The 27,643-nt window shown below is 41.0% G+C and overlaps 1 protein-coding gene across 4 annotated transcripts in view; it reads right to left on the bottom strand.

The window, feature by feature from the left end:
- The window catches only part of COBL (cordon-bleu WH2 repeat protein), a 369,968-nt gene that overhangs the window by 23,761 nt on the left and 318,564 nt on the right, over positions 1–27,643 (bottom strand). For all 4 annotated transcript variants that reach the window (XM_049893801.1, XM_049893803.1, XM_049893802.1 and 1 more), the window contains one exon: positions 23,264–23,573. In XM_049893801.1, the coding sequence (XP_049749758.1) occupies positions 23,264–23,573 (310 nt within the window). The remainder of the gene's footprint in view (positions 1–23,263; positions 23,574–27,643) is intronic.

Here is a 27,643-nt window from a genome sequence, read left to right as displayed (position 1 = left end):
GCAAGAGTACATGATTGTTCCCCTTAGTTCTTTCGCTTTGAACTTTAATTATCTGAACGCATTTTACTAAAGTTTTGTTTTTCTCTTCCAGGAAATGTGATGGCTTAAAGAAACTTAAGTTTAAAGAATTAAGAACACGTATAGCAGAGGAAAAAAAAAAAAAAACAATGAAATGTTACATAGAATAGTATTCGAAATGGAAAACAGAGCCCTTCCCAAATGCTTGCCATTAGTTTGGGATGTTTAAGGAACCCAACCAAATCAATTATAGCTATTTTTTTAACTTTGAAGTATTTACCATCATGTCAAAATATCTAATCACATCACTCTATGAAACACTGAAGAGCACAATATTAATAAGAATTAAAAACAAATTTAAGATGAAAATTCCTTTGGCCCTACTATTTTATAAAAGTTAAATTAGCAAAAAAGAAAAAAAAAAATTACCCCAAGCTGATAAAGATACAGTAAGTCTGAGTCATTTACACTGGTTACCCCTGCCACTTGTTGCTCTATTGGAAAGCAATGTGGACATGTTACAAGAAAAAAACAAACTTCTTCAAGAAACAAACTACGTTTCTTTGTAAGAACTTTGGGTCATTCATCTCTGTCTTAATAATTTGCCTAAAGGAAATAATTCAACAAAAGGAAAACTAGTATATTCATGGGAAGAACTCCTAAAATGTCAACAGTAGGGATAGTTAAAGAAATCACTGGACTTTGATTCCACCAGGCATTGAAACTAGGAAAAATGGTGATTATGAGGTATATGTAGAAACACAATAATGATAAGTTAGTATATGATGTGAAAAAATCAGGATTTGTAACTCCACATAGACTGATTATGAAGATATAAAAATAACTTGCATACGGCAAGGGTAAGACAGAAACCCAAACCTACTGACCAGTGTGATTCGTTGAAATGGGTAGATTATGGTGGATAACTCCCCCTTTTTTTAGAATTCTGTTTGTTTTGGTAAAATCTGTCTTGGGTAATAATTTTTTTTTAGTGGGCAAAATTTAAAATAATCCCTTGGTCTTCTAACTAATAACAATTCCTTTTTTTTTTTGAAAAGTGGTTTCTGTGTTTGTCATATTGTGGATAGCATACACCTCTTCATTGTGTTATGGAATGCCTAACGATCCCAGCAGGTAGCCCGGAGACCTAGGGAGATGGGCGCTGGCAAGGCCTGAGCCATCACAGCCCTTCAGCGGCTTCCTCCCACCCAAGTGCAGGCCTCAGCTGCCCTATGGAATGCATTGGTAGCCATGCCAAAGGGGTCAGGGCTCTGAGCTGGTTTCCCTCCCCACCTCTAGTCCATGCCTCTTCCTAAGCTGAGTCCTATTCCCTTGTGCCTGGGTCCTACTTTCCTGCCAGGCCCTTCCTTCCATTCACCTTCTTGAAACCTCACAGGTTTGGCCTAGAGGCAGTCACTTAGTCCCATCTCAGCTGGCTCACAGGCCTGGCTCCTGGGCACCCCAAAGTGGGTCTGATTCCTAGGACCCTGCTTGTCTGGGAGGAGAGTGGGCAGTGATGACAGACACCACTCATTACGGTGGTTGTGGAGTGAGGGAGGATCTGACCACAGCTGTACAGGCCCATGGCTGGGGTTTCTCAGGAGAGGCTGCCAAAGACCTGGCACCTCTGAGGGAGGGGGAAGAGAAAGCAGGCAGCCCCTCCTGCAGCTTGCTCTTGTCTTGATGCAAAACTGGGGCTCTAAGCCCTGGGCATTTGCATGAATGAATTATCCAACAAAAGCAATTGGCAACTTCTCTATTTTGCTTTCCAATGTAAAATCTAAAGAGGGGGAGATTTAGCACTATTTGCTCTTTCTTCCCCACCTCACTCCCTTCCACTTCTCCCCAAAGGGTTACAATGAGTTACAGCCCTTCCTGTCTCCTTGCAGAGCCCCTAGAGGGCCCTAGACCTCCTGGGCTCACAGGGCAGCCACCCTCCCCTCCCCAGGCTAGGCAGGAATGCCCTGCAGAGTCCACAGTGGGCAAGAAGCACAAGCCTTTTTCAGCTTCAAATCAACGTGCACAGATGTTTCTCTCCCGGTCCCGGTGTCCCAGTCATTACTCAATCCCCTTCCTAATGCCTCCCCCTCCCTCCAAATCTTTAGACAGGTTTCTTATTTGTAGTTTACTCTGGCTAAAGACCATAAAAATGAAGAGCAAATAAATAGAGGGCAGGCACTTTGATATGAGAGTGTACATGCTGAATAAACAGGACCAGTGAAATTCTCTCTCACGGGGTTTGCGACTCTTCAGAGAACGTGATAATGTTCAGGCTGCGGCACCCATAACCTATAAGGGTGCCCAGGGTGCCATGGTGAGTCACATCCGGGTCTGCCCAATGACAGACCCACCTCCTGGGTGTGGTGCCACGAGGGGGAGTGCTCTAAGGGCCCAGGCCGGCAGGGTGACCGTCATCTAGCTGAGCATGACCACGGCCCAGCATAGCCAGGAACCGCTGTGACCTTGGCAATGCTTCACCCAGCTGCAGACAACACAAGACCTGGGGGCAATTATACCAATTAGCGCCAGGAGAACAGGTGCTTTCTGTTTTTGTTTTCCATGAGAAAGAAAAAGAGAATGGGTTGATTCTGGTCCAGGTGGAATTTGCAAGATGCATTCACGGCCCATTAGGTCATTCCTCTTTTTGATGTGGCTAGAAGAGTTTCTTAACTTAATTGATGCAATGGTGAAATAAGGAAAAATCAATGCTGCTTTCAGGTAGCAAGTCTATTTGTTGACAAGAGAACAAAACCAAACCATGTGATTTCAAGACAATGACTCGACAAGCGAAAGGCAAGAGACCTGGGAAAATGCTCCATGATGAGAGCCATACGTGGTTACCTTTCCCACTGCATTTTAAATGCTCCTGTAGCTACAAACCTTCAGTGTTCTAGAACAGCTCTGTCCAACAGAATATGAGCAACATATGTAATTTTTTAATTGTGCTTTAAGTGGAAGTTTATAGTTCATATCAGTTTCTCATATAAAAATTTATACACACATGGTTCTGTGACCCTAGTTGCTCTCCCTATAATGTGACAGAATACTCCTCCTCTCCACTCCGTATTTCCCGTGTTCATTCGGCCAGCTCCTGTCCCCCTCTACCTTCTCACCTTGCCTCTGGATAGAAGCTTCCAATATAGTCTCATGTACCTACTTGAGCTAAGAAGCACACTCTTCACTAATATCATTTTATGTCTTATACCCAACCCACTAAATATCATTTTATGTCTTATAGTCCAGTCTAATCCCTGTCTGAAGAGTTGGCTTCAGGAATGGTTTTAGTTTTGGGCTAAGACAGAGTCCAGGGGCCATGTCCTCTGGGGTCCCTTCAGTCTCAGTCAGACTGTTAAGTCTGGTCTTCTTGCTAGAATTTAAGTTCTGCACCCCACTTTTCTCCTGCTCCATCAGGGACTCTGTTGTATTCCCTGCCAGGGAAGTCATTGGTGATAGCCAGGAACCATCTAGTTCTTCCAGTCTCAGGCTGATGGAGTCTCTGCTTTATGTGGCCCTTTCTGTATCTTGGGCTCATATTTTCCTTGTGTCTTTAGTGTTCTTTATTCTCCTTTGCTCCAGGTGGGTTGAGACCAATTGATACATCTTAGATGGCTGCTTGCCAGCTTTTAAGACCACAGACACCACTCACCAAAGTGGGATGCAGAACGTTTTCTTAAAAAACTTTGTTACGCCAATTGACCTAGATGTCCCCTGAAACCATGGTCCCCAGACCCCCACCCCTGCTACTCTGTCCCTCGAAGTGTTTGGTTGTATTCAGGAAACTTCTTAGCTTTTGGATTAGTCCAGTTGTCTTAACTCTCCCTGTATTGTGTGTTGTCCTTCCCCTCACCCAAAATAATTCTTGTCTACTTTATCTAGTTAGTGAATACCCTTCTCCCTTCCTCCCCATCTTCATAACCATCAAAGAATGTTTTCTTCTGTGTTTAAACCTTTTCTTGAGTTCTTATAATAGTGATCTCATATAATATTAGTCCTTTTGCGACTGATTTCACTCAGCTTAATGCCTTCCAGAATCATCCATATTATGAGATATTTCACAGATTCATCATTGTTCTTTACTGTCGTGTAGTATTCCACTGTGTGAATATACCATAATTTGTTTAGCCATTCATCTGTTGATGGGCACCTAGGTTATTTCCATCTCTTTGCTCTTGTAAACAGTGCTGCAATGAACATGGGTGTGCACATATCTATTTGTGTGAGGGTTCTTATTTCTCTAGGATATATTCCAAGGTATGTGATTGCTGGATCTGGTACTTCTATTTCTAGCTTTATAAGGGAGTGCCAAATCGATTTGCAAAGTGGTTGTACCATTTTACAGTCCTACCAGTAGTGTGTAAGTGTCCCAGTCTCTCCATAACCTCTCTAACATTTATTATTCTGTGTTTTTTGGATTAATGCCAGCCTTGTCGGGGTGAGATGGTATCACATTGTAGTTTTGATTTGCATTTCTCTAATGGCTAATGATCGTGAGGATTTCCTCATGTATCTGTTAGCCACCTGCATGTCTTCTTTGGTGAAGTGCCTGTTCATATCCTTTGCCCATTTTTTAATTGGGTTATTTGTCTTTTTGTTGCTGAGGTTTCGCAGTATCTTGTAGATTTTAGAGATTAGATGCTGATCGGATTTGTCGTAGCCAATTTTTTTTTCCCAGTCTGTAGGTAGTCTTTTTACTCTTTTGGTGTAGTCTTTTGATGAGCATTAGTGTTTGATTTTTAGGAGCTAAAAATTTTCTTTTCTTCTACCCAGTTAAATAGTTTCTCTTCTGGTGTTTGTGCATTGTTAGTAGTGTTTTGTATACTATTTATGCCATGTATTAGGGTTCTTAGTGTTGTCCCTACTTTTTCTTCCATGATCTTTACAGTTTTAGACTTTTTATTTAGGTCTTTGATCCATTTTGAGTTACTTTTTGTGCATGGTGTAAGGTACGGGTCCAATTAACGGACTTTGGGCCTTTGTCAAATATCAGCTGCTCATAAGCGGATGAGTTTACGTCTGGATTCTCAAATCTGTTTCATTGGTCTATGTATCTGTTGTTTGTACTAGTGCCAGGCTGTTTTGACTACTGTGGTGGTATAATAATTTCTAAAATCAGGTAGTGTGAGGCTTCCCACCTTATTCTTCTTTTTCAGTAATGCTTTTTTTTTTTTTTAACTTATCCAGGGCCTCTTCCCTTCCCCTATGAAGTTGATGATTTGTTTCTCTATCTCATTAAAATATGTCATTGGAATTTGGATTGGGATTGCATTGTATCTATAGATTGCTTTGGGTAGAATAGACATTTTCACAATGTTGAGTATTCCTATCTATAAGCAAGGTATTTTTTTCCACTTATGTAGGTCTCTTTTGGTTTCTTGCAGTAGTGGCTTATAGTTTTCTTTGTATAGGTCTTTTAGGTCTCTTGTTAGGTTTATTCCTAAGTATTTTATCTACTTGGGGGCTATTGTAAATAACATTGATTTGGTGATTTTCTCTTTGACTTTCTCTTTTTTGGTGTAGAGGAATCCAACTGATCTTTGTGTGTTTATCTTGTATCTTGATACTTTGCTGAATTCTATTAGTTTCAGTATTTTTCTTGTGGTTTCTTTAGGGTTTTCTGTGTATGAGAGCGTATCACCTGCAAACAGAGACACTTTTACTTCTTCCTCACCAATTTAGATGCCATTTATTTCTTTATCTAGCCTAACTGCTCTGGCTAGGACCCCCAGCACAATGTTGAATAAGAGTGGTGATAAAGGGCATCCTTGTCTGGTTCCTGATCTCAAGGGGAATGCTTTCAGGCTTTCTCCATTTAGGATGATGCTGGCTGTTGGCTTTGTATAAATGCCCTTTATTATGTTGAGGAATCTTCCTTCTATTCCTATTTTGCTGAGAGTTTTTATCATGAACAGGGGTTGGACTTTGTCAAATGCATTTTCTGTATCAATTGATAAGATCATGTAGTTCTTGTCTTTTGTTTTATTTATGTGATGGAATACATTGATTGTTTTTCTAATGTTGAATCATCCCTGCAAACCTGCTACAAATCCTACTTGGTCATGGTGAATTATTTTTTGATATGTTATTGAATTCTATTGGCTAGAATTTTGTTGAGGACTTTTGTGTCAAAGTTCATGAGGGATATAGGTCTGTAATTTTCTTTTTTTGTGGTGTCTTTACCTGGTTTTGGTATCAGGGCTATGCTGGCTTCATAGAATGAGTTTGGGAGTATTCCATCCTTTTTCTATGCTTTGAAATACCTTTAGTAATAGTGGTGTTAACACTTCTCTGAAAGTTTTGTAGAATTCTCCAGTGAAGCCATCAGGGCCGGGGCTTTTTACCTTTTCAACCTCTTTTGTTATAGGTTTATTTAGTCGTTCTACCTCTGTTTGTGTTAGTTTAGGTAGGTAGTGTGTTTCTAGAAATTTGTCCATTTCCTCTAGGTTTTCAAATTTGTTAGTGTACAATTTTTCATCGTATTCTGTTATGATTCTTTTAATTTCAGTTGGGTCTGCTGTGATAGCGCCCATCTCATTTCTTATGAGGGTTATTTGCTACCTCTCCTGTTTTTCTTTTGTCAGTTTGGTCAATGGTTTATTGATTTTGCTGATCTTCACAAAGAACCAGCTTTTGGTCTCGTTAGCTCTTTCAATTGTTTTTCTATTAGCTATTTCATTTAATTCTGCTCTAATTTTTATTATTTGCTTTCTTCTGGTGCCCGAAGGCTTCTTTTGCTATTTTCTTTCTATTTGTTCTAATTGTAGAGTTAATTCTTTGATTTTGGCTCTTCTTCTTGGATGTGTGCATTTACTGCTATAAATTGACCTCTGAGCACTGCTTTTGCTGTGTCCCAAAGGATCTGGGAGGAAGTGTTTTCATTCTCATTTGATTCTATGGATTTCTTTATTACATTCTTAATTTCTTCTATAACTCAATAGATTTTGAGCAAGGTGTTGTTTAGTTTCCAAATGTTTGATTTTTTCTTTTCTTTTTTCTGTTACTGGTTTCTACTTTTACAGCTTTATGGTCAGAGAAGATGCTTTGTAATATTTCAGTGTTTTCGATTCTGATAAGGCTTGCTTATGGCTTAATATGTGATCTATTCTGGAGAACGTTCCATGTGTATTAGAAAAGACGGTATACTTGGCTGCTTTTGGGTGGAGTGTTCTGTATATGTCTATGAGGTCAAGTTCATTGATTGTGGCATTTAGATCTCCCGTGTCTTTACCGAGCTTCTTTGTGGATGTTCCATCATTCACCGAAACTGGTGTGTTGAAGTCTCCTACTTTAATTGTGGAGCTGTCTATCTTTCTTTTCAATGCTGTTAACATTTGTTTTACATATTTTGGAGCCCTGTCATTGGGTATGTAAATATTTATTATGATTATGTCCTCCTGGTGTACTGACCTTTTTAATCATTATATAGTGTCCTTCCTTATTCTCTGTGGTAGATTTTACTTTAAAGTGTATTTTGTCACAAATTAATATTGCTACTCCTGCCTTCCTCGATTGTTGTTTGCTTGATATATTTTTTTTCCCATCCTCTGAGTTTTAGTTTTTTTTTTTTGTTTTTAAGTATAAGGTGTATCTCTTATAGGCAGCATATAGATGGATCATGTTCTTTTAATCCATTCTGCTACTCTCTGTCTCTTTATTGGTGAATTTAGTCCATTTACATTCAGCATAATTATTGATAGGTATAAGTTTAGTGCTGTCATTTTGATGTCTTTTTTTGGTTTGTGTTGTTGACAGTTCATTTCACTTCATTTTGTGTGCTGAGTCGTTTTTCTTTATATATTTTCTTTTCCTCTTTTCCATTATTGTTGATTTTGTATTTACTGAGTCTTTAGGTTTTTCTTGTTTTTTTATTTTGATGTGCAGCTTTGTTAGTTTCCTTTGTGGTTACTTTAATATTTACCCCTATTTTTCTAAGTTTAAACCAATCTTATCATTTCTTTATATCTCTTTGACTTTCTTTCCATATGAAAGATCTATGACTACACTTTTTAGTCCCCCTTTTTGTTTTACTGTTGTCATCTTTTACATAATGACGTCTCTGTTTCCCTGTTTTGTGCATTTTAGCTTTGACTTATTTTTGTGATTTCCCCTACTGGATTGATAACTGGTTGCTCTGTCCTGTGTTCTAGTCTTGGTTTTTTATCTTATGTTATGATTTTCTAACCAGAGGACTCCTTTAGTATTTTGTGTAATTTTGGTTTGGTTTTTGCAAATTCCCTAAAATTCTGTTTTTCAGGAAATGTCTTAATTTAGCCATCATATTCGAGAGATAGTTTTCCTGGATATATAAGTTTGGCTGGCAATTTTTTTCCTTCAAGGCTTTATATATGTTGTCCTTTGTGCCTGCTTGATTTCTGCTGAGTAGTCCGAGCTTAGTCTTATTGACTCTCCTTTGTAGGTTACTTTTTGTTTTTCCCTAGTCGCTCTTAAAATTCTCTCTTTATCTCTGGTTTTGGCAAGTCTGATTATAACATGTCCTGGTGACTTTCTTTTGGGATCTACCTTGTGTGGGGTTTGATGAACATCTTGGATAGATATCTTCTCATCTTTCACGCTATCAGGGAAGTTTCCTGCCAAAAATCTTCAACAATTCTCTCTGTATTTCCTGTTATCTGCCCCCTCTCCCCACCCCATTCTTGTACTCTAATCACTCATAGATTATTCTTCTTGATAAAGTCCCACATAATTCTTAGGGCTTCATTTTTTAAAAAAATTCATTTATATGATTTTCCCTCAAATGTGTTGGTGCCAAGTGCTTTATCTTCAATCTCACTAATTCTGACTTTCATTGCCTCAATTCTGCTCCTATGACTTTCTATTGAGTTGTCTAATTCTGAAATTTTATTGTTAATCTTCTCGATTTCTGTTTGTTCTCTATGGATTGTTGCAGCCTATTAAATTTACTATTATGCTCTTCTCTAATCTTCTTAAGTTCCTCTGTTGCTCTGTCTGTGTGCTGTTTGGGCTTGTTCTATGTTTTGCCTCCTCTCCTTCCTGATCTCTTGAAGAGTTCTGTATATTAATCTTTTGTATTCTACCTCTGGTAATTCCAGGAAGTTCTCTTCATCTGTAAGATTTCTTGATTCTTTATTTTGGGAGCCTGCTGAAGCCATCATGGTCTGCCTCTTTATGTGATTTGATATTGACGGTTGTGTCTGAGCCATTAATATGTTACTGTTTTTATTTATTTTATGTTTGCTTACCGTGTCCTAGCTTCTTGTTTTGTTTTGATATGGCCAAATAGGCTGTTCGAGTGAGCTAGTTTGATTAGTTGTGCCTTTGAAGCTCTAACGTCCTGTCACCAGGTGGTTAGAGTTGTTACTACATATGTGATCCCAGGAGTCAGTTCACTTTTCTTGTATGGATTCAGCTCAGGTGTCCAGGTGGTCAGTCACCAAGTGTGTGATGCAGGCTCTCACCTATGGTCCTAGACAAGCAGGGGTGATTGGTGTAGGCATAGGTATCTTGCTGCAGTAGGGGGTCATGTGCTAAGCAAGGCAGGGGGCTAAAAACTACCCCTGAGTGTCTGCGAGGAAAGCATGTCCCTGTTTCCCTAGAGTGTATAGGCGGGTGTGTTTTGCAGCCGAACCATGGGCACCCAATGTTGGCTGTAAGGACTGGGAGGTACCATTTATTCTTGGACCCCTGTCGTGGGTGGCTAGATGGTGTGTGTGGAGCCACCAGTCCTCAGGCCTGATGTGGGTAGGTGAGGGCCCTGCTTAATAGGCAGAGCAGTGTCAAATGTCATGAACCTGCCTCTCCACCATATAGGTGAAACAGTTGAAGTTAAACTTTAGGTATATACCCTGTTGTACTATGTTCATGAAGGCCTATGCTGTTGAAACGGGCCCACACAGTTCTATGCAGGGGTGAAAGGCATTCAAAATCCGTGGACCCCTTTTGCCTGGACCTAGGCTAAGGAGGTATTTCTGTCCTGAGTTCCCAGCTTAGGGGAGCCAGGAGATTATTTTTGCACTCTTTGTTAATTTGTTCCCTTTCCAAGGCTGGGAGAATGGCTCAGGGTAAGCGCCGAGTCCTACGTCTGGCCCATGGGATGCAGCCGGCTGGGACCCAGTGCAGAGTGGGAAGGGAACAGGTAAGTGGGAGAGAGCTTTTTCCCAAAGGGGTATTTTTTGATCCATGCTTTAGGTTAAACCCATGTACTGATCTTTTGCCAAATGAGCACTTTTGCTGATTCTGGAGGTGTGAGTAGGCTCTCTGCTGCTCGGTCTCTCCTGATGTGGAAAATGCATCCTGAACACCACTGCTTGCCTCACTGTGCTTGCTCCAGCGGAACTGGCCTGCAGGGCTCCAGTTCCCACCACGTCAGGTCTGGCAACTACTCACTGCTTCTAAATGATTTCTCCCTCCTCCTGCTGCTCAGTCCGATTTCTCAACTTTGCCTTTGATAATCAGATTGTCACATATCTATTCACTTGTTTTTGTGGGTCTTTGTTATAAAAGGGACCACAGAAAGCATCTGACTATGCCACCATCTTGGTCCTGCCTCCACATATGTAATTTAAAATTTTCTAGTAGCCATACTAAAAAAAGGAAAAGGAGATAGGTGAAATTAACTTTAATTTGATAATATACTTTTTTTTAGCTAATATACTTTGTTTAACCCAGTTATGTCACACAAAATACTATCACTTCAATATGGAATTTGCATAAAATATTTTACATTCTTTTTTTCATACGAAGTCCTTGAAGGTGGGTATTTTACACTTACATCTCAAATTGGAGTCACCACTTTGCAAATGCTCAGTAGTTGCACGTGGCTTGTGGCTACTGTACTAGAGAGTTTTTTTTTTTTTTAATTTTATTGTGGCAAAATTGTCATTTTAACCATTTTTAAGTATAAGATTCAGTGACAATTACATTCACCACGTTGTTCAACCATTCTTGCTGTCTATTTCCAAAAGTTTTTCATCACCCTAAACAGAAGCTCAGTACCTTTTAAGCATTAACTCCCCATTTCTCCCTTCTCCCTGGTAACCAGTATAAAAACTGATCTCTATACATTTGCCTATTCTACATATTTCATATAAGAAGGATCATATAGTATTTGTCCTTCTGTGACTGACGTATTTCACTCAGCCTAATGTTTTCCAGGTTCTTTCATATTGTGGCATATTTATCAGGACTTCATTTTCTTTTTTATGGCAGAGTACATTCCATTGGAAGCCCTGGTGGTGGTGCAGTGGTTAAGAGCCTGGCTGCTAACCAGAAGGTTGGCCGTTTGGTCTACCACCCTTTCCTTGGAAACCCTATGGGGCAGGTCTACTTTGTCCTATAGGGTCGCTATGAGTCAGAATTGACTCATCGACAATGGATTTTGGGATTTTTTATATTCCGTTTATATATATACCACATTTTGTTTATCTGTTCATCTGTTAACGGACACTTTGGTTGTTTCCATATTTTGGCTAGTGTGAATAATGCTGCAATGAACATTGATGTAAAAGTATTTGAGTTCCTACTTTCAAGTATTTCAGGTATATATCTAGGAGTGGAATTGCTGGATCAAATGATAATTCTATGTTTAACTTTTTGAGGAACCACCAAACTGTTTTTCACAGCACTTGCAACATTTTACATACCCACTAGCAGTGCATGAAGGTTTTAATTTCTCTGCATGTTTGTCAACACTCATTATTTTCTGTTTTTCTAGGTAATAGCCATCCTGCTGTTGTTGTAGACTGTCTATTTACTTCTTAATAAAGTCCTTTGATGAACAAAAGTTCTTAATTTTGATGAGGTATAATATACGTATTCTTTCTTTTCTTGCTCGTGCTTTTGGTGACGTACCTAAGAACATATCATTAACAACAAGATCTTGGAGCTTTACCCCTATGTTTTCCTCAAGAAGTTTTATGGTTTTAGTTCTTACTATTTGGGCCATTGACTCATTTTGAGCTAATTTTTACATGGTGGGAGGCAGGACCCTACCACTACCTCTACTGGATGTGGAAATCCAGTTGTCCCAGCACCATTTGTTGAAGAGATTATTTTTCCCCATTGAATGGACCTGGCACCCTTGTATAGATGCATGAATTTTTTGGGGGGTTCTCAATTCTATTCTATTAATCCACATGTCTATCCTTCTGCCATTACCAAACTCTCTTTTGTTTACTGTAGCTGTAAAGTACGTTTTGGAGTTGGAAAGTATGCGTCCTACATTGTTCTTATTCTTCAAGATTATTGTGGCTACTTGGTTGTTGTTATTAGGTGCCATCAAGTTGGTTCCAACTCATAGCGACCCCATGCACAACAGAACAAAACACTGCCCGGTCTTGAGCCATCCTTACAATCGTTGTTATGCTTGAGCCCATTGTTGCAGCCACTGTGTCAATCCACCTCGTTGAGGGTCTTCCTCTTTTCCGCTGACCCTGTACTCTGCCAAGCATGATGTTCTCCTCCAGGGACTGATCCCTCCTGACAACATGCCCAAATTATGTAAGTCGCAGTCTCGCCATCCTTGCTTCTAAGGAGCATTCTGGTTGTACTTCTTCCAAGACAGATTTGTTCATTCTTCTGGCAGGCTACTTGGGGCCTCTTGAAATTCCGTATGAACTTGAGGATTGAGTTTTCCATTTCTGCAAAAAAGCTGTTGGAATCTTGATAGATATTACATTGAATGTGTAGATCGCTTTGGGTAGTACTGACATCTTAATAATATTCAGTCTCCCAATCCAGGATGCTTTTCTATTTATTTAGGTCTTCCTTAATTTCTTTCAGCAAGGTTTTACAGATGTCAGTGTTTAAGTCTTTCACCTCCCTGGTTAAATTTATTCCTAGGTATTTTATTGTTTTAGATGCTATTGCAAATGGAATTGTTTTCTTAATTTCGTTTTTAGCTTGGTCTTTGATGGTGTATAGATACAACTGATTTTTGTGAGTTGATCTTGCACCCTGAAACTTGACTGGATTAATTATTAGCTCTAGTAGCTTTCTTATGGATTCTTTCTTTTTCAAGGATTAAATAAGTCAGCCATTTAAGGGCTTAGCTCATCCTTGAGGCTCAGTAGGTGGGCATCAGCTCCCTGCTCCTTTCAGCATGGTTGCAGTATTTGAGCCTAGAGGATTCTTCACAGCCCTGGTAAGAGATGGTGTATTCTCTGCTTTGTCATTGGGGGACAGTAAGAAAGAGACTAGTACCACTGACAGCTTCTGCCTGCCTGCCTCCCCATGTTCACAGCCTACAGAGCTGGAAGGGCATGATCTCATGCAGAAATCAGTGCCCAGAGAAAGGAAATGACTGTCCCTGTCACAGGGACCCAAGCATGCCTACCAGGATGACAGCTCATATCTGATGACTTTCCACTCAGTGTTCTTTCTACTACGCCTCATAGCCATGGGCCCCTCTGGTCATCTGCTGCAGTCAGTAAGTTGTCCCGAGGCTGCCTGGACTCCCTGCACCTTATGAGACCTCTCCTCTTATGCCCTATTCAGGGCTAAGACGGCAAAAGGTGCCCCTTCTGGGGTAAGGATTGCCTTGCTCGAGTGCACTTCTTGCCTGCTGAGTGAGATCGCAGCCAGGGAATGTGAGCCTCTGGGCTGAGACCCGCACAACCTCAGGTTGTTTCTATTAGAGAACAGAGTTTTTTTCCTATCAAATTCTACAAAGTTTTAAAATGTTTTGTATTTATTTTTAATAATCTATTTTATTTGTGTCGTTGTTGAGAATATACACAGCAGAACATACACCAATTAAACAATTTCTACAGGTACAATTCAGTGACACAGATTATATTCTTCCAAGTTTTATAGCCATCTTCACCCTTTTTGAGTTGTTCCTCCCCCATTAATATAAACTCACTGCCCCCTATGTTTCCTATCTAATCTTTCAAGTTGCTGTTGTCACTTTGTTCCCATATAGATCTTAAAAGAGCACAATGCTAACAGCAGACATTCTTTACTAGTTAAGCTAAACTATTGTTTGGTTTTAAGAAGACTTCAAGGAGATATTTTTGGTTTAAAGTTTATCTCAGAGCAATAGTTTCAGGGCTTTATTCAACTTCTATGGCTATGAAAAGTCTGGATTCCATGAAAATTCTAAATTCTGTTCTACATTTCCCCCCTTTTGATCAGAATTCTTCTATACAATCTTTGATCAAAATGTTCAGCAATGACAGCTGGGCACCATGCAGTTCTTCTGGTCTCATGGCAAAGGTGAAAGCTGTTCATAGAAACAATTAGCCATACATTTAATTTCCTCCTGCTATTCCTGACTTCCTTCTTCCTCTGTTGCTCCAGGTGAATGTAGACCAATTGTTGTACTGTGGATGGTCATTTGCAAACTTTTAAGACCTCAGGCACTACTAAACACATTAATAGGTCAATTAACTGAGATTTCCCATGAAACCATGACCCTAAACCTCTAAACAAAATCTCATGAGGTTTTTGGTTGTACACAAGCAGTCTCAACAGCTGCTCCTTTTTTTGTTATTGTTGTAAATACATCTATCACACAACTTTTGCCAATTCAACTTTTTACAGGTGTACAACTTACTGACAGCAATTACGTTAATCAGCTGTGCAACCCTACCCTTAATCAATGACGTTTTTCCATCACTGTAAATGGAAACTCAGTGCTAGATAAGCAAGAACCCTCTCCCCTTTCCCCTAAAATGTTGTTAAATGATACTATAGTTACAAAGTTTCAGGGCTCTGTTAGTTGTTAGTTGCCATGGAGTTGGTTCTGACTCACAGTGACCCCAAAACAGAACAAAACCCTGGCTGGCCCTGTACCATCCTCATGATCGCTGGTATGCTCGAGTCCATTGTTTGATCCTCTGTGTATTGTGAGTGACTTCTAACCTCAGGAGCTCATCTTTCAGCACTATATCAGACAATATTCTTTGTGATCCTCCAGAATTTCAATGGCTTCAGGATTCTAGATGGTGTTAAATGTCCTTGAATGCTCCTGCGGTCACAAAGATCCTGTAGCTACAAAGTGTCAGGGCTCTAGAAGTTAGTGAGATAGAGTGGAAACCAGGACCTGGGCCCCTCGTCAGCCCTTTTACTAGCAACCTGTGCAGCCTCAGATCTGTAACATGACTTAACACTACAAGTCCCGCAGGCAGTGGACTCAATTTCTCACAAAGCACTCCTGCAGCCATCATTTGTGCTACTCATTGATAACTGGTGCTGAGGAAGACCTTTAGGGGTTGCTGGGGGGAGAGTGGGGGTACTATAGGGGCCTACTTTCACTGGAACGAGCTACACTTTTCACCTTCCATGGCTCTGCGTAAGATTCCAGCTTGGTTCTACTGCTTAAAAAACAAAGCCCGAGATCCCCTTATTCACGCTTTCATTTACTCCTTACTGTAATCCTGCAGAACTGATGTTCCCAAAAGGAACCCAGAACTGAGGGTTCTATAACATTTACATAACAGGTAAACAAACTGCCTAGAGACAGCAAGACTGCTTTAGGAAGGCAAGGGTTTAGAAACAATATTATTTCTTCCCCCCAAACAGGAAAAGGCAACAGTTTTCTCTCTTTCCATATATCTATCTACACTGCAACCTGTGAGAGCTGGAACTCGATGGGCCTACCTTGTTTTTCCAGGTCTTGCAAGTTTTCTGCCTTTGGCAGGGTGCAGTCCTACCACTTTTCTATCACTCATTTTAGGGGAAAATATTTGCGTTTGCCTTTTCTGGCTTCTGCCTTATACAGTTTCCAGCTTTCACAGGTTTTATCTATCTGTTTATCTTTCTGTCTGCCTATCTATCTATCTACCTATCATTTCTTTTCAAAGAACAGTATTATAAACAGTTTAAAGAGGCAGATGATCTAGGTACAGGTTACAATGATTCCCCAGCAAATCAAAATTCAATATTTTTTCAGGCTAATAGTAATAATAATAATACCACTTATTGAAAGTTGGGGGAGGTACTGCATTATCTCAATTTTACTGAGAAGGAAGTCTACGCAGGAGTTTAAGTCACTCGCACAAGGTCAAACAGCTACTAGCAATGGGTAAATCAGGCCCCTGGCAGGCTGACCATGGCATTTTTACACTTTACATTCAGTTGTTCTTTAAGTATTAGGAATGTGGGCCTGGTTCATATGAAAAAGAAGTATGCACCTGGGAAAAGATATTAAAGCAAATTTCAGCACCGTGCAGAGCTGTGCATAACGTTTAAAGACTCTTCCCTGCAATGCTACTTCCCAGTGTTGCCAGAACCAGGAAGCAACTGTCATGCGCTCATTTATGCCATTCAAGCTTAGTTCTTGGGCTGAATTCTCCCTTAAGGGGTTTATTTCAAGAATGTGCTAAGTTCAGAGGAAGACTGTGGGAATTTGATGTCTTGCTTACAGGGTCAGGTTTGAATTGAGGGCAAAGACTGCAGTGAAAAATCACAACTGGATTCAATCAAAGGGCTTAATGGAAAACCTATCTTTTTCAGATCACAGCACACCAAGCATATTCCAATTATCTTCATGCATTCACACTTGCTCTTTTTAGAAGATCAGGACTGATTCTTGAGGCTTTTCCGTTTAAAACCCTGGCTCCAGTGGCAGCAGATGGTGCCGGGCCAATCCTGCCCTTGGTAAAGCAGCTGGAGTTCAGGCAGCAGGAATGAAGGAGCCTCTGCACGGCCCAGCCACCTCACTTTGCCACTTGACTGAAAATCTTAAGAAGGATGGCTTTTGGCTAAGACCTGCCTGCCAGGCTCTCATTTAGATGGGTGGCAGGAGGCCTTGAAGAAATTGCATTTGCCTCCAATTTGTCAGTGTGTGATCCCAGGCAATCCTTCTCAAAGAAGTCTAAATGACTTTGGCATTTGTCCGGTGCAGAGAAAAGGGAAATATCCAAGGAAACCAGAAAGTAACTATGTAGGCCTTACAAACTTAGGTCTCTAGCTTACAAAGAGTGTTACATTGTTGCCAAAGTGTCCAATGAATCACTGAGGAACAGGGCCTCTCACACAGCTGACAGCTAGGCGCCAGCATCATTTTACGGGTGACTGGTCACTGACGGGAGCCCTGGTGGCATAGTGGTTAAGGGCTACGGCTGCTAACCAAAAGGTTGGCAGTTCAAATCCACCAGCTACTCCTTGGAAACCCTATGGGGCAGTTTCTGTTCTGTCCTGTAGGGTCGCCATGACCCTATAGCAGAATCGGCTCAACAGTAATGGGTTTGGTTTTGGTTTGGTCACTGATGGAGGCTCTGTGAGCTGAGGGTGTCGGGACTATTGAGTATGGCCACAACTGCACAGCAGCCACCTCCAGTCTAGAGTCCTGGTCTGGCCAGTCATGGAAAAGAGTAACTTCTGCTTTGCCTGAGCCCATAAGGCCTGGCATTCAACAGTAAATCTCAACAAGGGGATCGGAGGGAGATGGGGAGGCCTCATTGCCCTAGCCAGGTCATGGGTCACTATTGTTTGCCTCATGCAGGATGAACACCCCTTCTGGTAGCTCAACCAGCCACCTTGGGATTATTGTATAAACTAGGAATCGGAATCATTCAGGGTGGAGCCAGGAGGCTGGATCCAGGGACCAGACATTAGGGACTGAGAACAGCAGTACTGCCTCCTTCAGATGACCCCCACTTTACAAAAGTGTTTTGGGGTACATACCCCAGGGGCACAATGGAAGGGAAACCCTATAGGCTGGGTAAGTACACTCTGGGAGGCATTTATTTGCTCTGCGCATCCTCCACTGGGTGTGAGTGCTGTCAGAAAAGGTCTCCTTTGTCACTTTCTGTCAATGACTGTGGTTATTCTCTGACCATTTGTGTTGCTGTGGAGGGTTCTGATATGCTTCTTCTGGCCAGGTGCCCAAGGCTCAGGCCATACCCCTGTGGACCGTGGGTGGGTTTTGCTCTCATACAATTTCAACTTGATTATAAGTTGCTATTATGGATTGAATTGTGTTCCCCTCTCCCCAAATATCTGTCAAATTGGGTAGGCCATGATTCCCAGTATTGTATAACTAGGAAATTTACTGACTCCTGACACCTCTGCTAGGTAGGTGTCATTATCTGTGCCGTGCAGGTGAGAAACAAAAGGCTTGGCAAAGTTAAGGGGACTATCAAAGGCCAAACAACTAGTTAGTGGTGGTAGGATTAAATTGTAGGTCTTTCAGGTTCCCTTTCACTCCACCATCTTGTTGTTGTTAGCAGCCATTGAGTCAGTCCCTAACTGAAAGCATTGCCTGGTCCTGTGCTATCCTCACGACTGGCTGTGACTTGGACAGTTGTGATCCATAGGGTTTTCACTGGCTGATTTTTGGAAGAAGATCATCAGGCCCTTTTACCCCAGTTCCTTTTAGGTCCTCCCCACTGTGGTATTCTCAAGTTTGGTGGCATCACAGAGGTGAGGGCAGAAAATCACAATTTGGATAAAGCGTCAGGTTCCAGAGACTCAAAGATTACCTGGGTGTGGCCACAGCAACATTAACCCTCATATCTGACTAGAGATCAGTAAGATTTCATATTAGTGGTCAGCATCAGCAAAGCACACCGTGAGTCTTACAAGAGGCATCCCTAAGGGATGCAGAGTTAAAAATGTCTGACTAGATTCAGATGAAGAGATCAAACATGTAACCCCGTGTAAACTAAGAAAACAGACCTGAAAATTACTGCAGAAAGCTATTTATGTTAAATGGACTAAGAAGAAAACTCTGTAATTTTGCTCTGCTCTCAATAGATACAAACAACACAGGCCAATCTCTTCAAACACATCTTGCATGAAACAGAGGAGAAATGGACCAATTTCTGCCTTCTAATTTGCTCTTTAATGTAATGTAAACCTGGCCTTGGTATTGTCCTTAGGATTAAAGAACTACACATTAAAATTTTTGTTGTTGTTAGGTGGAGGTGGCGTCAAATCACTTTTGCCTCGTAGTGACCCTATATATACAACAGAATGAAACACCACCTGGTCCTGTGTCATCCTCACAATCGTTGCTATGTTTGAGCCCATTGTTGCAGCCACTGTGTCAATCCGTCTTATCCAGGGTCTTCCTCTTTTTCACTGACCTTTTATCTTACCAAGCATGATGTCCATCTCCAGGGACTGGTCCCTCCTGATAACATGTCCAAAGTACGTGAGACAAAGTCTTGCCATCCATGGTATATTCAATATTCTTCGCCAAAAACCGTAATTCAAAGGCATCAATTATTCTTCAGTCTTCCTTATTCAGTGTCCAGCTTTCACATACATATGAGGCAACTGAAGAAACCAAGGCTTAGGTCTGGCGCACCCTAGTCCTCAAAATGACATCTTTGCTTTTCAGCACTTTAAAGTGGGCTGCAACCACTTTAAAGAGGTCTTCTGCAGCAGATTTGCCCAATGCAATGCGTCTTTTGATTTCTTGACTGCTGCTTCCATGGGTGTTGATTGTGGATCCAAGTAAGATGAAATTCTTGACAACTTTAACCTTTTCACCGTTTGTCAAGATGTTGCTTATTGGTCTAGTTGTGAGGATTTTTGCTTTCTTTATGTTGAGGTGTAATCCAAACTATGGCTGTGGTCTTTGATCTTCATCAGTAAGTGCTTCAAGTCCTCTTCGCTTTCAGCAAGCAAGGTTGTGTCATCTGCATATTGCAGGTTGTTAACGAGTTTTCCTTCAGTCCTGATGCTGCATTCTCCTTCATATAGTCTAGCTTCTCGGATTATTTCCTCAGCATATAGACTGAATACCATGGTGAGAGGCTACAACCCTGACACGCACCTTTCCTGATTTTATACCACTTAGTATTCCCTTGTTCTGTTTAAACGACTGCCTCTTGGTCTAAGTACAGGTTCCTCATGAGGACAATTAAGTATTCCAGAATTCCTATTCTTTGCAATGTTATCCATAATTTGTTATAATCCACACAGTTGAACGCCTTTGCATAGTCAATAAAACACAGGTACACATCCTTCTGGTATTTTCTACTTTCAACTAAGATCCATCTGACATCAGCAATGATATCTCTGGTTCCACATCCTCTTCTGAAACTGACTTGAATTTCTGGCAGTTCTGTCAATGTACAGCTGCAACCACTTTTGAATGAATTTCAGCAAAATTTTACTTGTGTGTGATATTAATGGTACTGTTTGATAATTTCTGTATTCTGTTGTATCACCTTTCTCTGGATTGGGTACACACGTGGATCTCTTCCAGATGATTGGCCAGGTAGCTGTCTTCAAAATTTCTTGGCATAGAAAAGTGAGTACTTCCAGTGTTGCATCTGTTTGTTGGAACATCTCAGTTGTTATTCCATCAATTCTTGGGGCCTTGTTTTTCGCCAATGCCTTCAATGCAGCTTGGACTTCTTCTTTGAATACCAGTGGTTCTTGATCATATGCTACCTCCTGAAATGACTGAATGTCAACCAATTCTTTTTGTTACAGTGGCTCTGTGTATTCCTTCCATCTTCTTTTGATGCTTCCTGAATCAGTCATTCAATATTATTCCCATAGAATCTTCCGAAATTGCAAATTGAGGCTTGAATTTTTCTTCAGTTCTTTCAGCTTGAGAAATGCTGAGGGTGTTCTTTCCTTTTGGTTTTCTAACTCCAGGTCTTTGCACACTTCATTATACTACTTTACTTTGTCTTCTCCAGCTACCCTTTGAAGTCTTCTGTTCAGCTCTTTTACTTCATTATTTCTTCCATATACTTTAGCTACTCTATGTTCAAGAGTAAGTTTCAGAGTCTCTTTGGACATTCATTTTGTTCTTTCCTTTCTTTTCTGTCTTTTGAATGGCCTTTTGCTTCCATCATATATGATGTCCTTGATGTCATCCCACCACTTGTATGGTCTTTGGTTATTAGTGTTCCGTGTGTCAAATCTATTCTTGAGATGGTCTCCAAATTCAGGTGGGATATACTCAAGGTTATATTTTGGCTCTTGTGGACTTGTTTTAATTTTCTTCAGCTTCATCCTGAATTTGCATGTGAGTAACTGATGGTCCATTCTGCAGTTGGCCCCTGGCCTTGTTCTGACTGATGATATTGAGCTTCTCCATTGCTTCTTTCTACAGATGCAGTTGATTTTATTCTCTTGTTTTCCATCTGGTGAGGTCCACGTGTGTAAACCTGTTGCTCCTGAGCTGATTCTGACTCATAATGACCCTATAGGACAAGCAGAACTGCCCTCATAGGGTTTCCAAGGAGTGGCTGGTGGATTTGAACTGCGAACTTTTTGGTTAGCAGCCCAGCTCTTATATTGTTGAAAAAAGGCATTTGCAATGAATAAGTGGTTGGTGTTCAAAAATTCTGTCATGCAATCTCCAGTGTCATTTCTATCACCAAGGCCATATTTTCTAACTACTTAAAATTTTTAGGAAGTATATATATATTTTTTAGCAACATGGACAAAAGGTTATGATAAATCCTTAAATAAAAAATAAATCAAAATGAAATATTGTTGACACTACAATTACATTAACCAGAGAAACCTTGGTGTGTTTACATGGGCAAGGTCTAGAGGAAGATCTGAAAAATATAAAAGCATTCATTCATTTGGTGATTGACTTATTAATAAATTTTTTGTCATTTTGATTTATTTCTATTAATGTTCCTATAATGTTTGTGTGATTACTTTTTGAAATTAACTTAAAGGTGAAAAAATTTGATGGGCTGCAGAGAATTAGTGTGCCTTCCCTCATAAGAATGAAGAAAGAATTAAGACAGTGTGGTGTTGGTGCAGAGATAGAGAAATAAATCAGTGCTAATGGAACAGCATGCTGGAAACAGACAAATACATCTATGGAAACTTGATATATGACCAAAGTGGAACGAGAAATCAGAGGGAAAAATAGATTCCTTCTTCACACTGCACCCAAAAATAAATTCCAGGTAGACTTAAAGTCCAAATGTGAGAAAACAACACTTACAAGAAATTCAGACCATATTTAGTACTTTAGTGTATAGACAGGAGCTCTTACATACGCAATGATCGTACATATTCAAGATAAAAAGAATGAATCCATCGTTAAAATTAAAAGGCAACTTCTGTATAAAACAAAACAACTTCTGTAGAAAAGAAAACAAAGCTAAAATCAAGCCACAGTCCAGGAGACTGCGTGTGTAGAAATAACTGACAAAGGACAATTAATAATTAAAAATAAGGTAAAAAAAAACAATTTAAAAGAAAATGGGCAAAAAAACCCAAAAACCAAACCCAGTGCTGTCGAGTCAATTCCAACTCATAGCGACCCTACAGGACAGAGTAGAACTGCCCCATAGAGTTCCCAAGGAGCACCTGGCAGATTTGAACTGCCCATCCTTTGGTTAACCACTATGCCACCAGGGTTTCCAAAATGGGCATAGGCTAATGAAAACACAAATCATAAACAGGAAAACCAAATTGTTAACAAACATATGCCAAGATAGACAAGACACTGAGCCTTACTGATCAAAGAATTGTTAATTAAAGCCAGAATGAGACGTCATCTGACACTTCTTTGACTGGCAAAAATTAAGATGTTTACTGATGCCTAGTACTGGTAGAGATGTGACTTATAGGGCATCACAGACTGCTGGAGGCGTATAAACTGGGCAACCATTTTGGAGAGCAATTTGTGAGTATTCTATAAAGTTGAAGATGAACCCATCTAATGGCCTCATAATCCCTCTTCTAGAAAACTCTACATGAAAACGGAGAGACATACACAACCTGCTCATTGTTTCCAACGGTGAAAAGCTAGAACAACCTACCAGTTGCCACCAAGTCGATTCCAACTCATGGCGGCCCCATGTGTATCAGAGTAGGGTGTGCTCCATAGAGTTTTTAATGGCTGTGACCTTTCGGAAGTAGATTACCAGGCTTTGTTCTGAGATACCTCTGGGTGGACTTGAATCTCCAACCTCTCACTTAGTAGCTAAATGCTTAACTATTTGTGCCACCTAAGGATTCCATTAATAGAAAAATGGATAAGTAACTGGAATTAACAACACATATGTCATCATGGATACATCTCAAAAACACAATGTTGAGTAAAAAGTATCCCGAGAGTGTATATGAAATACAAAATTAAACAAAACAATATGTATTATTTATAAATACCTGCATATCTACAAACATGGGAACATGCACGTGGATAATAAACTCCACACTCAGGAGGGCAGTGGTGGCTTCTGTCTGGCACATAGTAGACTCTTAAGGAAGAGTAACTGGATTGAAATGAAAGACAGAACAGTCTGAATACGACAGAAGCCTTACCTCTTTTAAGCCTGGGATGTCAGATATGTGAGTGACTGCACTTTTCAGCTGTCACACGACTCACCTTTGATGCAAGTGCCCAGAGCCGTTCCTCTCCCATGAGGGGCTCCTTTGGGGGCCCATTTCTGGGGTTCCTGTTAGATCCTGGTCACTGTAGTCTTCCTGGTCTGTGGTCCACTTGTCTTTGGACTTCACGCCGTCATGCTGTGAATCCAGGGAGATGATGTCTGAAGGGGAGCTCATCACTCCCGAGTCTTCAGTCGTGTCCTCCGATGCAAAGCAGCTGCCCACAGATGCAGTCTCCTCGGCCTCGGACAGTGCCAGCGGGCCACCGTCCACCATGCAATTGCTACTGGGCCCCAGGGGCAGACTCACTGGATAAAACACAGCAAAGACACGTCAGCTCAGACCACCTAACAAATGGAACAGTTTGTCTGATTACTCTGGAATTTGGAATTGAGGGTGTTAAGAATAAAGGAAGACATTCACTCAAAGGCAACAGCTTCCTCTGGAAAAATTTTAACTTGAAGGAGCCATAGTGCATATTTGTGATGGAGAGCAAACTCCCTCTACCTTGAAAATGGGTACTTTATTCATTAGCTTCTTTTATTTTTATCCTAGATGAGTCTATGGACAGACATTTAAAAATTTAGACTAATGGAACTGTGAATGTGATTATTTCTAGTCTTGACTCCTTGTTTAATTACAGTTGTTTTAAAATGAATTCTTTTAAAAAAATAATTAGACTATTTAGAAATGTAGACAAACTTATAAGTAAACAATACTGGTTTGGGAACTTCTGACAAATCTTTTACATTTGGAATTTTGGTCTAAAATATTAATGACATGACTCCTCAGCATCTGGCTCTCCTTTAATTTTTATATGTGAGACAGTCTGACAAAGACATGATCTTGGAAGTCAGTCTTTAAGTAAAATGAGAAAGAATCAAAAACTAGTATCCTTGGTTGAGGGTGTAGGGCCCATGTGCTAACAGTGGTTTATGGCAGCAGAAGCTTGGAGATGCACAGAGTTGCAACTCGCTAGCAAAGGCCTGGAGCGCTGGTGGTGCAGTGGTTAAGAGCTATGGCTGCTAACCAAAAGGTCAGCAGTTTGAATCCACCAGCTGCTCCCTAGAAACCCTATGAAGCTCTACTCTGTCCTGTAGGGTCACTATGAGTCAGAATCGACTCAACTGCAATGGGTTTGGTTTTTGGTTTTAGTAAAGGCCCAATTCCCTTGGACATTAATATTAATAATGAAGAACAATGTAACGATTCTAGACATCTCTCTGGCTATTTAGAGACAGATACATTAAGTTAGTATGAAGTTATTTATTTTTTTTCTTACTGAGCTTCTGAGTTCTCTAAGATCACTGAAACTGCTTTCTAATGCTGGGTTTGAAGGTCAGAAACGCCTAGTTCCAGGCCAACTACGTACCAGGATTATTTTTTTATTGCAAAAATAAATTTTAAACTTGAAGACACTTTAAGATCTAAGCATCTTATGTCTAAGTATTGTTTATGTTAGTCCAGGAAATAAAGACTATGTTTTGTTGTAGGTTTGATTATTTCTGTTTCAAAATCATTCCTCCAATAAGTAGTCACTAGATGTCTAAAATGATAGGGTCCAGAGACACCTCTGAAGTCACACATGCTGACAGCAAATTGACACTGCAGTCGTACCCAATCCCATCGTGATGTTAACTGGACAGGAGACAAACAATACACAATTAACAAAACCGAGCAAGCACCCCAGGGGAAAACCCTTTCAGAGGCTGGCTTATTCGAGATCCCCAACAATAAAAGAAACAAAGAACAAAAACGTTAAAAGAATACACAGTTCACACAAGAGCTCAGAAGGAAAGCACAGAGCACAGAAGAGGGACTGACTGGGGAAGCACCAATGCACAAGTAATGGAGTGAATGCCTTTTAACAACAACCTCTCTCCTCTTGCTTCCTTCCCAGCTTTTGTTGCAAGACTCTTAATTAGAGGGCAAATGTGGAGAAGAAACACTGCCTATGGATGAAGACAACCCTAAAAATTTTCTACCGATAGTTTCCTGATCTCCGGTCACACCTTGGGTGGTGGCCGGCTGCCATGTACCTGCAGCCTCTAAGTCAGGACTGCCCACTCCACTCAGAGCTCTCCCCAGCACAGCTGCCCACAGGGGCCAGGAAGGCCAGGTCCCTGCTGCCTGCCTGTCCTCGCCTGCCTTCCCTCTCTTCACGTCACTGAACAAGTGCATCAATGAAATCACACTTTCCCCCTACCTATTTACATTATAAACAGCATGGTACACTAAGAAAGGGTATGTCCGTTTCAGGTCCCAGGGACCTGGATTCAAATCCCAGCAGAGCAGATTATTGGCTGTGCCCTGGGCAGGTGCTTGGACCCTGAGTCTGGTTTTTCCCCATGAGTTGGGATGTACTGCAGACCACCGGACCTCTGTGGGGACTGGGATTCATGGCCCACAGTGTGATGCCACCTGCACGTCTCTGCTGCTGGGCAAGTGCCCAGGCATGAGGGCATGGGATTGGTGCTGGAACACAGATTTCCAATCCAAGAGTTCAGGGTGTGTGGTGAATCACGGTTCATGAGGGGACCAGTCAACCCGTAGCTGTTGATTCTGACTCAGGATGATCCCAAGGTGTCTGAGTAGAATTGTGCTCTATAGGGTTTTCAGTGCTAATTTTTCAGAAGTAGATCACCAGGCCTTTCTTCCAAGAAGCCTCTGGGTAGACTCGAACTGCTAACCTTTCAGTTAGTAGCGTAGCATATTAACTGTTTACACTACCCAGAGACTCCAAGTTCTCATAAGGCTTATTAACTGGATGTGAAGGTAATCCTAAAAGAGGTGTTTTAGAATTCTTTAGAAAAGAATAACAATGCCAATCCTAGGTGTGTTTACACAGGCAGAGGGGGGCTTATGATGGGATGGTTCCTCAGGGAGGTGTGAGCACACAGTAGGTGTGATCCTTAAGGATGTGTGTCAACTTGGCTGGGCCATGATTCTCAGTGGTTTGGTAGTTATGATGTAGTTTGTCAGTTGTATGATGATGTGGTCACTTCCATGATGAGATCTGATATAATGCAATCACTTCTATGATAGGATCTGCTGTGAGTAGCCAATTAGTTGAAAGGGAGTTTCCTTGGGGGTGGCCCACACTGAATATAAGTGGACTTTCTGGCAAGGCTCTTGGGTTTTGGCTGGCTCTGGATCCTGCAGCTGGCTCCTGTTCATCTGACCTCTGGTTCTTGGGACTTGAGCTAGCAGCTTACCTGCCGTCTTGCCTGCTGATCTTGGGATCTGATGATCTTCTTCGCAGGCCGTGAACGAGAGCCCTGCTATCTGACCTGCCAATCCTGAGTTCGCCAGTCCCTCTGGCTATGTGAATCAGGAGAGGCCTCTACCCTGACCCATGGACTTGGGGTGTTCTAGTCTCTACAATCTCGTGAGCCATTTCCTTGATATAAATCTCTCTCTATATATTTATATGCTTTACTGGTTTTGCTTCTCTAGAGAACCCAGCCTAAGTCATTTGGTACTGAGAGTGGTTCCAGAAAAACAAAATTATAAGGTTGAATGTTCTAAATTGCTTCTCAAGTCTGTTTTGTCTTAAAGGTGTTGATGACTCTGCTTCCAGTAGTAAAGAGGGCATTGCTAATCCATGGTGTGATGTGGCAATACAAATATGCAAAATATCACCACCAATAGATCAGGTACAGGTGAAAGGCAAGGCTCTGGGTTATCACATGTGTGATACCTTCCTACAATTTGTCATAATGAGAAGTATTAGGAAGCTGGTTGGTTGGTCCTACTTTTGCTAAAGAAAGTAGTGAAAGAAGAGAGGAACTCAGGGCTTTAGAGTTAAAACTCAAGCACTGCATAAATGACCTCAAAGTTTCCACTTGTGCCTTGAAAGAAAGCCTTATTTCTTCTAGTTACAGGGCTGATATTGCTGAAAATCAAACCTAGAGGCTTATCGTAAGAGTGGCTGAATTACAATGCCAACTCAATTCCCAACCTCAAACAGTGTCTGAAGTTAAAGTGATGGCACTGATTGGGATGAGATGGGATCCTGAAACTTGGGATGGGGACATATGGGCAGATAATCAGGAAACTGGAGACACTCAGCCCCTAAATTCTTTTGAATCACTCCTGCCAACAGGACCAACCCTCTCACTCCCAAGAGATTATTCCATGTTTGTCTGCTAAGCCACCCTTCCCAGTAAAACCATTATCCCTCCACCCCCATCTAATGAGATTAACCCAGCTGTGTCTAAAACGCCTTTGTCTCAGTCACACTGCCTGGGGCATCGCCTGAGGCAGATACCTTACATGGCAATGCTTAATGTTCTCAAAAGACATCCCCACCACCAATTTTGGCTTCTAGACCTATAAAAACCAAACCAAAACTAGTGCCGTCGAGTCGACCGACTCA

This window comes from Elephas maximus, chromosome 8 (genome assembly GCF_024166365.1).
Source record: "Elephas maximus indicus isolate mEleMax1 chromosome 8, mEleMax1 primary haplotype, whole genome shotgun sequence".
In the NCBI taxonomy this organism is placed as follows: Eukaryota; Metazoa; Chordata; class Mammalia; order Proboscidea; family Elephantidae; genus Elephas; species Elephas maximus.
The sequence above is the reverse complement of the archived record's forward strand: the minus strand, read 5'-3'. Positions and strand labels throughout refer to the sequence as shown.